General features: G+C 42.1%; 1 protein-coding gene across 2 annotated transcripts in view; it reads left to right on the top strand.

The window, feature by feature from the left end:
* The window catches only part of FIG4 (FIG4 phosphoinositide 5-phosphatase), a 315,676-nt gene that overhangs the window by 10,445 nt on the left and 292,154 nt on the right, over positions 1-13,077 (top strand). For both annotated transcript variants that reach the window (XM_089664705.1, XM_089664713.1), the window contains one exon: positions 9,675-9,783. In XM_089664705.1, the coding sequence (XP_089520831.1) occupies positions 9,721-9,783 (63 nt within the window). In that variant the 5' untranslated portion in view covers positions 9,675-9,720. Of the gene's footprint in view, positions 1-9,674; positions 9,784-13,077 lie in introns of those variants that run through there.

The raw sequence follows: 13,077 nt of genomic DNA, 5'->3' as shown, positions 1-13,077 counted from the left end.
GTCCGGTATGGTTCAGGGGGGAGTGCTCGCTCGTCCTCTACCCCCCCCCCTTTTCTGGCCTGCCAAAGCTCTGGTATGGATTGGGGGAAGCCCTAATGCCATTTTTTTTTAAAATTGGCGTGGAGTTCCCCTTAAAATCCATATTAGACCAAATGGTCTAGTATGGGTTTGGAGGGGGACCCCATGCTTTAAAAAAAATGTTTTTGAGTTCCCCTTTAAAATCCATGCCATACCCAAAGGGTCTGATATGGAGTGGGGGGGGGAGGGGGCACACTGCCATTGCCACCAACTGTTTTGTTTACATTCAGCTGTTAGCGGGGAACCCTGCTGACAGCTGATGACTGATCCGTTAATAAGGACGCAGTGTCCGGCTTGCCAGCCCGCTCCTTGACAACCAGTTGATTAAGGACGCCAGTGACCGCTGCTCCTTAAAAATGCTAGCACTCTAATATTCGCTTTTTTTGACCAGTGTTTTCTTCTAGCGGTTTTGGAACTGCTAGTGTACATGGCGTCTAAAATAACTCAGTTTGACCTGTAGCATAATAAGAAGGTTAAGATAGTTACTTTTTATGGAGAGCTCCTTTATACAAATGTTAAATCACATGATAGATTTTGTACAAGTCTTATTTATTTAAGGTACTTATATAGCGCCATAAATTTACGCAGCACTTTACATATATATTGTACATTCACATCAGTCCCTAACCCTCAAGGGGCGTACAATCTAAGGTCCCTAACTCACACAGTAAGCTGTGGGTGTCAACCTCAAAAATCCAATCAGAAAAGCAAAGCAGCTGTGAAGAACAGACTGCCAAAGTAGGTAATTTAATCACCCATGCAAAGTAGCTTTTATGAAACATCTTTATTAATGATCACAAATAATAAAAGAAAAGATCTTCCAATCATGAAATTCCTACATAACCACCTAATAAAACACCATTATAAAATCAAACAATTGTAGCGAGCAGATGATAACCCACTGTAAATGGGGAAGCACTAGGAGACACTAGCGCTAATTGTTTCTTAATAGAAGCTTTTAGTAAGCAATAAATACAATTTACCTCACCTGAATAAACTATAATGGACTAAATAGCATGTAATATTGATTATAATATAAAACTTAACCAATGTGCTATAATCTCTAAGGAATTCAAGCAGAGTGAGCGTCCATCAGACATAGGTGAACCCCAATTGGAATCTACAGTGTAGATGTATACAGCTGCAGAGATCACAAGACATCGGTTAGAAATAAACATGCATGTAAATGTCCATAGATACAATGATGTAGAACCACAGTTCTGTGAGTTAGAATGGATCTTACTAACCTGTTCAAGTATGCATGCCTTGAATAAAACTCAGGCTAAATTTTCTGTAGATTGATCCATCCACAAGTGCAAGCATTAAGCATATATTGCAAAAAGCCGATATAATAGCAGACAGGAAGGCCATGCTGACAGCAAGAGAGGAACTGGGTCAGCAGGGTGTGGGTAAGAATAGCATTTGAATCATGCATTGATGCATCTCACACTTACTGCTACCAGATTTGGAAGGTTCCGATGGTTCAGTCTCTTTGTTTTTTCCTTGTGCATTGACTTCTTGAGTCACGTCATCACGTACAGAACTAGCGATTGGCGGTGTCCCCATACTTCACATGTGAAGACAGTCAAGCTATGCTTGCACTATTACACCATTCCCAATGTTCTGGGTTACCTCACCTGTTGGTTACAGGGTAACTCACCTGTTGCAGAGGCATGGAAAGTGCACATTTACCTAAATCTTTATGACGCTGATAACATGGCTCAAGAAGTCAATGTTCAAAAGAAGCCAGTCTAATGACCAGCATCTGTTGAACCCTCATTCAACTGAATGGACTGCCATGCCCGTGCAAACGCGGAACGGAGAGCCACATAGATGTGCAGCAGTCCTTACTAATCTGTGAGGGGTTTACATATTTTGTCATACAGTAGAGTTCTCTTCTGTCTGTCAAACAGTTCTGTCTCCACAATAGTTGATTCATTAAACTGTCAGTGGGGGCCCTTTGCAGAGACACTGCCGTTTTGCCCTGCATAGGTCTCTTTAAAATGGTAGAAAAGCCTAAAGCTAACAATGTAGGCTGCCTAACCTGTATAAAAAGATGGGCTTATCAGTTTTAAAAACTGGTTCGGTCACATGACCTCGCAGCTCCAGATATCCTGCTGCAGGATAAAGGAGGGAGTGCCAACAATAGCTGGGTTATGGGAACCTATGGGTGACATCACAGCTCCTGGAATTGACAGCTGCTGCCTCCACTGACTAAACCAGAGTGCATTGAATGTGGGTAAGTACAGGCATTTTTTTAATACAGGTTAGGCAGGATATATGTTAAGAGGAGAAGGAACATTTTTATGAATAGGTAAACTTAGGATCCTCTTCCACTTTAACTACTGGTTGAAAGTGATTGTAAAAGCACATTTTATTTTAAAATATTATTATACTGGATTTATATAGTGACAACATTTTGTGCAGTGATTTACAATATAATGTGGGCCATGGGCAGTTCTGCTGCCCCTTCCTTTACAAATTTGTTTGTTGGGTATGTGGAGGAGCACAACATTTATCCCATGCCTTTGTTCATTGATCATGTCAAATGCTGGTTAAGATATATTGACGATATCTTCCTTATTTGGGAAGGGGAAACATCTATTTTTATGAGTTTTGTCAATCAGCTTAGCAGCATCTTTCCCAGTATCATTTTCAACCCTGAGATATCCCCCAACAGCATTACATATTTTGATGTGAGGGTCACTAATAACCAGGGTACACTCTAGACATCTGTGTTCTCAAAACCAACAGACAGGAACACCCTACTACATTACAAGAGCGCACATCCCAAGCATCTCCATGACAGCCTGCCTAATTCACAGTTCAAGAGGATGTTACGCATTTGCTCCTGTATGAATGACAGGATAGAACAACTTGAGGCCATGTATATAAAATTTGTGGAACAAGGTTATCCTACTTGAGTAGTTGACCAGGCATTAGCCAGAGCTACAGCAGATTTTGAAGGCAGCCTTAGGGCTGCCAAGAAACCGCTATTTAATACATGTCTTTAATCTGGAATCTGAGCGTATTAAACAAGCAGTCATGCGTGACATGGACATCTGATGACACTCTTATCACCCGACATAAAAAATCCACCATTATTGGTACATAAGCGATCAGTGCCGATCTGTTCTGTGACAGCTGCCGGTTATCGGCAGTACTTCAATCACGCTGTGATAGCGTGAGGAAAGTACTACCGATAACCGGCAACTGTATTTACTTGGTGATCTGCTTTGTCATTGGACGCAGCTGATCACGTGGTGAAAGGCCACTGTGATTGACCTTTTACCTCATCATCTTATCAGCTGTGTTATCATGGAGATCGCCGCTGGGGGCGTGCAGTAGGACGCGTTCTGGGAGGATGTCATATGACGCCCTTCCAGAATTGGACAACCGCGCTGTAGCTGTCGTTTGGCTATATCGCAGTAAGGATGTGGTTAAAGTAGAACTAAAAGCAAATTTTTTTTTTTTTAAATTTTGGATAGAATAAGGGAGTATTATAACCCGTCAGTTTTATTTTGCCATTTGTCCCACTGGGGAGATGTCCCTTCACTTCCTGTCTCATAGTCAAAACAGGAAGATAGAGGAAATCTCTGCAAAGTGAGGGGATCCCCTGGTAGCCACTAGAACATTGGAAGATTTTCTCTCTAATCCTCTTCTGGGGACAACTCAAAATTTCTTTCACTTTTAGTGATAATGGTAAAATGACAAATAAGATGAATCTCCATAACAGGGACACAGACTGCAATAAAAATCTGACAGGTATTCTAATCCCTCTCCGCTATGTACAAAACTAAAAGACAAATGCTTTTAGTTATACTTTAATTTTCCATTCTGACTGGAGTGTGTGTTTATTTTCACACAAGGACTCTGGATCAACACAAAAAAAATATGTGACTCTGTAAAATTAAAATTGTCTTTTATGTAAGCTCCAAGGAGCAGGGCCCTCCTATCCCTCTTGTATTGAACTGTATTGTTGCTGTATTGTCTCCCATTATATTGTAAAGCGCTGAGCAAACTGTTGGCGCTATATAAATCCTGTATAATAATAATAATGTACCATTGCCTCCACCGTTTGTGGTACAAATCAGGTTGTGTCTGCAGTAGAGCCATATTAATTTGTAAAGCTGAACCCTTTATAGTGTTAATATGTTTAATATGGTAACAAAGTTGTAGTGTCTGTGTGTCTGTTGACGTGACAGTTAACCAGTCCCCATGCCTGTATAATAGATTTAAATATGTGCTACAGAGATAAGAAAAGGCCATTCACAAAATCCTTCCCTGTGATTCATCCTGCGTGCTGGTGTGTGCTCCTAATAACTGCCTAGGCTTAGAACCCTAAATCACTTTTAACGTAACAGGCGAACAGCATATTACGATGACAGGCACAATGTGAACTACAGTCGGCTCTGCAAAGCAATTCTATATTTTATCTGCAGAGGTCAGGAGTGAAGCACATTGCACGCGGCTCCGGGTATTGCAATAATTCTGTTTGTGGAGAACAGCACTTTTCACCCTCTGAGGACACTTTTCTGGAATGCTCTGCTAACCCAGGTGGCAGGGCTAGATTTCACTTTAGCGATATACAGGCGCCGTGCTCAGGACCAACAAAGGAGAGAAACTATTATGTGGACTGGTGAATGGGGCTGACTCATCACGGTTTCACTCCAGGTGTCTGTACTGTGGTAGTAATTGAAGATTGAACCATTTCCTTTTACGTGCACCCTCTGTGCCGTCATGCTGTCGCTGCTCCAAAGAAAGCAGTGCAGACTTTCTAGAAATGGTAAGGGCGTTCAGTGAACAACGGATGTATGGCTCCATGTGGAATCCTGACCTGGTCTGAACTTTTAGGGCCCTTTCACACTGAACGCAGTTTGCTGCATTTTGGACTGCACTTCTACTGCATAGACAGGCCAAAATCCAGACTATCCCATGGGCATAGTTCACACCATTGCAGTGCAGTGAAACACAGTGCAGAGAAGTACAGCATACTGCGTTTTTTTGCACTGAAAACATGCAAAAATGCATGCAAACACACTGCAAATGCACTGCAATGCATCACAGTGCACATTGAAGCCCAAAGAAAGAAAGAAGAAGGAATTAACCTTACCGGATAAATGCAGATAGAAAAATGTGCGTCAAATGCATGTAAGACAGCACAGTGGCTAAATGGTTAGCACTTCCACCTGGCAGTACTAGGGTCATTGGTTGGAATCCCAACCACAGCACCATCCACCTGGAGTTTGCATGGTCTCCCTGTGCCTGCGTGGGTTTCCTCCAGGTACTCCAGTTTCTTCCCACTCTCCAAAGACATGATGGTAGCAGGGATGTTGGATTCCTATCTCCCGATGCCCGGGACATGTAGTTCCAGACGCTGGGCAGGTAGTTTCTTTTCTACCTTTAGCCCTGCTGCGGGTAAGCAGCGGGCTCACCTGTCAGGTGGAAGAATTCGGGTGGCAGCACTACCGCCTATTGCTTCCACGCAGTGCCAGCCTCTCAACTCCCCTCCCCTTCTTGTGCTGTCCCGGAAGTGACGTTTTGATGTCACTTCCAGGTCCCCATTGAGAGATTGTAATGCAATCCCTGGGAAAGAATGTAATATGGTGCGATGTGCACCACATTACATTCAGTGGAGCAGATGGGAGACATGCAGGGTCTTTTAGACCTTGGATGTCTCAAAGAGAACGTGGCACCAAACATCATCACATTACTGGACATGTTTAATAGCAAAAAGACAAAATGATATGGTATATGCATAGTTCAGGGGCGGACTGACCATTTGGAAACTCGGGCACTGCCCGAGGGCCTGGGGTCAGTAGGGGGCCCCATGAGATGCCCCTGGTACCTTTTTCATAGGCTTTTTTGAGTTTGGGCAAGGACACAGGGGATCCATGATCCCCTATTGCTCGGAGGCCCCATGAGTTGTCAGTCTGCCCCTGGCATAGTTATAATGGTCAAATGGACCAATGCAACTATGTATAAAATATTCATACCTGGAATTCATCTTTAAATTCCATTTAAAAAAAAGAGAGAGAGCACATAAAAACGATATAAACATGTGACCAAATAAAACATCATTCAAACTTGATACATTAGAAAAGATGTCCATTTACAGTAAAATTGAAGCAGACACCATACTAATGTTGACAGTTTCCTAAAGCATACCAAAAATAATATATTTCAAAATGTAGCAAACGCGCATTGAGTTAGGGTCACCAAGTCTCTAAGAAATCAGGATATTATTTGATAATGCTTGGTAACATTACAATAAATTGTTGTCTGATCCTTATATGCTGCCCTTGCAACATCAGGTGAAAAACTCCCAAAATCTCAGTATAATGCATAATGCAGCATTACAAACAAATCAGAACTGTAATAGTGTTGATATAGTTTAAAAAAAAAAGTTATTCACAATAAATTTCCTTTCATCTTTATACGTGACAAGGTATCTCACAACTTGGGACAATAAAACTGTGAAGAAGAGTTGCATCATATATTATAATTGGTTGTCAAGGGACAATGTATCCCTTCTTCTGCAAGAGATTAGCAGCTTAATGGTGGAATTGCTCAAAGTGTTTGTTTTGTCAAAACATTTAGAGTGAGTTTTTATACTGGTAAGAGTTTAGGCTAGGTTCACAGATGCGATTCCCACACCCGTAACTGCATCGTGCTTCTTTTTGCGAGACCCGCGTGGGGGGTGCCATTCAGAATGCATTTCATTCCACAGTGCAATCACGACATGATTATGGGTGCAGAAACCGCATAGTCAAAAGGACCATGTGGTTTCCGTGCAGATGCGTTTCAAAAAATTGCATGCACCTTTTTTCTTGCTTGAAACGTGGGCAAAGCAGTCAATTCAAATGAATGGGTTGCTGTGCCTGTGCAAACACGGCCGCACTAGTGTGAACTTGGCCTTAGAGCAAGGGTCTCCAAACTACAGCCCAGCGGCCACATCCAGCCGTGTACAAGACGGTGAAAGAGACTCTGATGGGAACCCTGATGTAATGGGGACTCTGATGGAGATTTTTTTTCAGCTCACGAATATTTGTAAAATATGCAAGTGGGTAGATTTACTAAAGCTGGTACACACAGAATCTTGTGCACATGTGCATGGTAGCCAATCAACTTCTAATCTCAGCTCGTTCAATTAAGCTTTAGCAATATAGTATACTTTCCTTTACCCTCTGTTCACTTCAAGCCCGACTTCGAAATTGTGCGACTTACAGTGAAGTTGCACGATTTCAAAGTAGGGGGACCCGCCTATTTCAGGTGCGATTTGCAAGACATCTGATACAGATGTCTATGCAAATCGCACCAAAAGTAGTGCATGTACTACTTTTGAAATTGGTGCGGCTCCAACCAAGTCGAAACCGCACCAATATGACCGCTCTAATTGCGGACAATAGGGTGCAACTTGGCATGCAACTTGCAAGTCCCATGCCAAGTCGTATCCAGTGTGAACCAGGGCTTAGGATCCATGCACATTAGGAGTAGAAAAAAAATTCCAGAATCTCTGGCATAAAAAGTGGCATAAAAAATGCTCATAGTAGCTCTTATTGAACACGTTTAGGAGGGCTTATGGGCATTTGCTTTCAAAATATTTTTTTTCCCAAAACATTCCCTTCTGCTCATTTTCCAATGTACACGTGAAAACGCAGAACACTCCTAAACGTCGATTTTACGAGCATTTAGCTTTTTTTCTTCAAAAATGCACTTGTGATGTTTTTCATTCTGCTTCCTCCAATGGAGATACTAGTTCTGGTGACCCTGGAAACAACTCTTTGGAGGGATTTCCTCTTACTTCCTGTATTTATTGGCTATGGGACATAAAGTGAATAGAGGCTTACCTCGGTTTACAAATGTCTCGGTTAACGTAATTTTTGGTTTACGAATGAAAATCCATTGAATCTAATGCCTCGGTTTACGAATTTTTTTCGCAATATGAACGGATTAATTGTTTTTCAATGCATTTATGAATTCATTTTTAATCATGTCCCTGTACAGTATTCATGCCTTTAAAGTGCACTTTATAAAGAGTTTTGAACAGATAAGACTTTTTTTTAAACTTTTTTCTGACCTCTGGAACGGATTAATTAGAAAAAAAGAAAAAACAGCGCAAAACAATATTTATATATACATAATATAAATCAACTGCCAAAAGAACTCAATTGGTGCAGAAATGTGATAGTCCCACTACAAAGTAAGTAAAATTCAATATATTAGATAGGATACAGTCCTCTCCTAAAAACAAGAATCTTGACCAGTGTCTGTTGTGAAAACGCCCTGGAAGAGGGACGAAACGCGTTGACGCACTTCCGGCTTCGCCGGCCAACGTACCACGTCATTTTCGGTGAGTGTAGTGCACGTCGGCGTGCGGCGCTCTCGGGGGCCATCTTGCTTGAGGGAGAAATCACTGATGTCTATACATGCTGTCATCTGTTGCTGACTGTGAGATCTTTACCCTGGCTATGTGGCTGTTTGGCTCCAGATATACCAAAAAAAGGCTGGTTACATTCTTTTAAAATGTGAGTGGATTTATCCTGTCTGGGTCCTACAGTATTACACTAGATTATATTTTTTTTTCTCTGCACAATTATCAATTTATATGGAGAGTGACTTCTCCCTGTCCTTGTGGTTGGAGGCTGATCTAAGTTCCATTGTGGGTCGCTGATGCATCAAGACAAAGGCATTCCACTTACCTACTTCCAGGGAATATCCGATTGCCTCTCGGGGGATCAGGAAGGAATTTTTTTCCCAGCAGGTGCAAATTGGATTACGCTTTGCTGGGTTTTTTTTTGCCTTCCTCTGGATCAACTGTGGGTATAGGATTATAATTTTTTTTTTTTCTATGGTTGAACTGGATGGACTTTTGTCTTTTTTCAGCCAGACTATGTGACTATGTAACTTCTGGGATTTCTGCCTAACCCTGAGGTTGGAGGCTGACCCGAGTTCTACTATGGATTCCTGATTTATTGAGTTTATAATTTAAGGCATTCCATTCACCTATTTCTGGTGAGTGCGGTGTGTGGAAATAACACAACGGGTATGAACACTGATCAAGGTTTTTGTTTTCTGGGAAAGGACTGTATCCTATCTAATATATTGAATTTTACTTACTTTGGAGTGGGACTATCACATTTCTGCACCAATTGAGTTCTTTTGGCAGTTGATTTATATTATATATATATAAAAATAGTTTTGCGCTGTTTTTTCTTTTTTTCTTATTTGTATTAGTGAAATCACTAAGGAGCAGCAGCATTTTTTATTTGGAATTATTTCACATTCATTTTTGTGCTGGTGATTTTTGTGTTATTGGGAACGGATTAATTGGTTTTCAGTGCAATCCTATGGGAAATCGCGTTTCGGTTTATGAATTTTGCGCAATACAAAAAGTCCCACAGAACGCATTAAATTCGTAAACTGAGGTACTCCTGTAGATCTAAAACCAAATGGGGCACAGATAGCAAAAAAAACCTGGGGGGGGGGGGGGTAAGCCCCTGTACTCTTTCCAAAATGAAAATGTTTTGCCTTTAATTTTACTTAGCTTTCTAGTTTTATCACTGCATGATTACTGTATATATTTTCTGTTTTAGATAAAAGACCTCTGCAATCTATGAGCTAAACAAGAGAATCGTCACAATGCCACCTGCTGCTCCTCTAATAAGTGGTATTCAAAAGCTGATACTTTATGAGACGAGAGCGGTGAGTAACTGCACACTGCGCTTTATTACTGCTTTAGACGTTATTGCTTACTTATTTTAGTGGTACAATTGCCTGTTAAAAGTTTTAGCTTATTTCTTGAAAGTTACCAAAGTGAATTAGGAAATATTTTACACTGCTGTGAATGTAAATCTAGCAAACTCTGGAAATAAGTGCTTCTGAAACTCCTGTTTTTTGGGAAAAAAGCAAGTTCTCTCAATGTAAGCTCCCTATATTTCAGGGTTTTAGGACAATTTTTTTTAACTTTTTTTTTGAAGATTCATACCTTTTTCTATAGTTAGTTGTAGTAGGTAAAGATGAATTCCAGTTATGGATATTTTTACATAGTTACACTGGCCCAGCTTGTAATGGGCATAATAATGAGTTTGATATTTCAGTAAGGTTAAGTGACACCACAACATTTTGACTTTTGCATTTGGTTATTTCTATATGTAGTATGTAAAAGTCTGTACAGTAGTTATAGATTTAGACTTACAAAAACAAATGAAACATGCATGCAACAAACCATGTTGTCTAGATGGCTCATGGGCTGTTGCATGCAGGTATTATTTTTTTTGGCAAGCCCAATTTTGGACCTTTACAGCTGTACAGGGTTGTTGTCATGTGCCATATAACAAATCAGGCTTTTATTTTTATGCCACATATACAGGTGTACCTTGGTCTGCGAATTTAATGCGTTCTCCGGGACGTTTCGTATTGTCAAAACATTCGTAAACCGAAATGCTGTTTCCCATAGGAATGCAGTGAAAACCAATTAATCCGTTTCCGAGGTCAGAAAAAAGGAAAAAAAAAAGTCGCTTTCACTATAGGTCAGTGCTGGTTTTTACATGTAATTACCGTCTTTTTTTTTTTTCTTCACTATAGATCAGAAAATCAGCTGTTGATTTACCCCCAGCTAAAAGAAAGAATGTTTCCTTTTTAGTTTATTTCCCCAAGTTAAAAGAAACAATGTTTCCTTTTAGTTTGTTTCCTGAGATAAAAGAAACAAAGTATCCTTTTAGCATGGGAAAGTGACAGCTAATTCTGTGAGCTATAGTGAAGAAAAAAAAACCCCGGAAATTGCATTTAAAAATCGGCACCAACATACACTTCGTATTGCAAAAAAAAATTTAGTAAAAAAACTTCTAAACCGAGGCATTATTTTCAATGGATTTTCATTCGTAAACTGAAAATTACGTTAACCGAGGTACACCTGTATTGATATATGGTAACCTTAAAGGACTGTTGTCTGAAACTCAAGAACTGTGAACAGGAAGGTCTTTCATTAAATGGAGTTCCACTCACTCTGTCAAAAAACAAAAGTCAGCAGCTACAAAAACTGTAGCTGCTGACTTTTAAAAATCAGACACTTACCTGTCCCTCGGTCCCGCGGTGTCTCTCGCAGCCTGTTTTACCGGGCGTCCTGTATTCCAGGAGGCCGGCATCTTCAGTGCAGGCACCCGGCTGTGATAGCTTGCGGCTTCACAGCCGGGTACCCACTGCGCATGCACGAGTATCGCTGTGCTTCATGAATGGTCCTGTAGTCGTCTGGGACCTGTCACGTGTCCCAAAAAACTACAGGGAGGGAAGGAGGGAGGACACCTTCCGCTTCCGATCGCCTAGGCGATCGGACCGGAAGTGGGAACGGGTACCTGTCTAATTCGGGTGCCCACCTCCCAAAGGTGCCAATCCTTAATGGGGAGCAGACCTTAAAGCAGAACTTCCCCTTTTGGGTGGAGCTCCACTTTAAGAGACTATGGGGTTGATTTACTAAAGACAAATAGACTGTGCACTTTGCAAGTGCAGTTGCACTCATTTTCCCCCAGAGCTTAGTAAATGTGCTGACACTTAGCTGATTTCCATCATCCAATCATGTGCAAGCAAATGTTTTTTTTTTTTTATTTCCTTGCACCTGATTGGGTATTCTTTACAAAGTGAAGCTTCACCACATTTACATTTACTAAGGAAACTGAGTGCAACTGCACTTGCACATTCCATCTCTATGTCTCTTTGGGAATAGACTTCTTACCTTCCTCCTTACAATCTTGTTTACCCTGTACAATGAGCTGCCCATGCACAGCTCAGTGTTCAATCCAGGCATCAAAAAGGAAAAAATATTATGGCGCAAAAGAAGGAAACCAAAAAAGTACCGTATTTTTCGCTCCATAAGACGCACCTAGGTTTTAGAGGAGAAAAAAAATATTCTGAACCAATGGACTGCAGACACAGTACAGAAGATGACCAGAGACTGTGGACACAGTACAAGAGATGACCAGAGACTGCAGACATAGTATAGGAGATGACCAGAGACTGCAGACATAGTATAGGAGATGACCAGAGACTGCGGACATGGTACAGGAGATGATCAGAGACTGCGGACATACTACAGGAGATGACCAGAGACTGCGGGCATAGTACAGGAGATGATCAGAGACTGCGGACATAGTACAGGAGATGACCAGAGGCTGCAGACATAGTACAGGAGATGACCAGAGACTGCGGACATACTACAGGAGATGACCAGAGACTGCGGACACAGTACAGGAGATGACCAGAGACTGCGGACACAGTACAGGGGATGACCAGAGACTGCGGACACAGTACAGGGGATGACCAGAGACTGCGGACACAGTACAGGGGATGACCAGAGACTGCGGACAGTACAGGGGATGACCAAGAGACTGCAGACAGTACAGGGGATGACCAAGAGACTGCAGACAGTACAGGGATGACCAGAGTCTGCAGACAGTACAGGGATGACCAGAGACTGAGGACACAGTACAGGAGATGACCAGAGACTGCAGAGAGTACAGGAGATGACCAGAGACTGCAGACAGTACAGGGGATGACCAGAGACTGCGGACCTTTGGGGAGGGAGGAGTAGCGGGTACCTGAATTTGACAGATACCAACTCCCACTTTCAGGTAGTTGTCCTACCTTTGGCTGTGCCAGGTGCCCACTGCACGTGCGCGAGAAGCGCTGCACTTTGTGAATGGCCCGCGGAGTTGTCCTCCCTTTAGTGTGGGCATCCGACTGTGCCGGATGCCCCCTGCACGTGCGCGAGAAGCGCTGCGCTTTGCGAATGGCCTGGTGTCTTCTGGGACCTGTCATGTGTCCCAGAAGACGCTGGACCATTCATAAAGCGCAACGCTTCTCGCGCATGCGCAGTGGGCACCCGGCTGTCACAGCTGGGTGCCCACACTAAAGATGCTGGCTTGGGAAGACTGCACAGCGCTGGACTGAGGAACAGGTAAGGTCCTGATGCAGAGAAGAGCCGAGCAGCCGGCCCAGTATTCT

The sequence above is a fragment of the Staurois parvus genome, unplaced genomic scaffold (assembly GCF_062004578.1).
Source record: "Staurois parvus isolate SC_StPar_1 unplaced genomic scaffold, SC_StPar_1.0 ptg000048l, whole genome shotgun sequence".
NCBI classification, from domain to species: domain Eukaryota; kingdom Metazoa; phylum Chordata; class Amphibia; order Anura; family Ranidae; genus Staurois; species Staurois parvus.
Note: the sequence above shows the minus strand (reverse complement) of the source record. Positions and strands in the feature narration are given on the sequence as shown.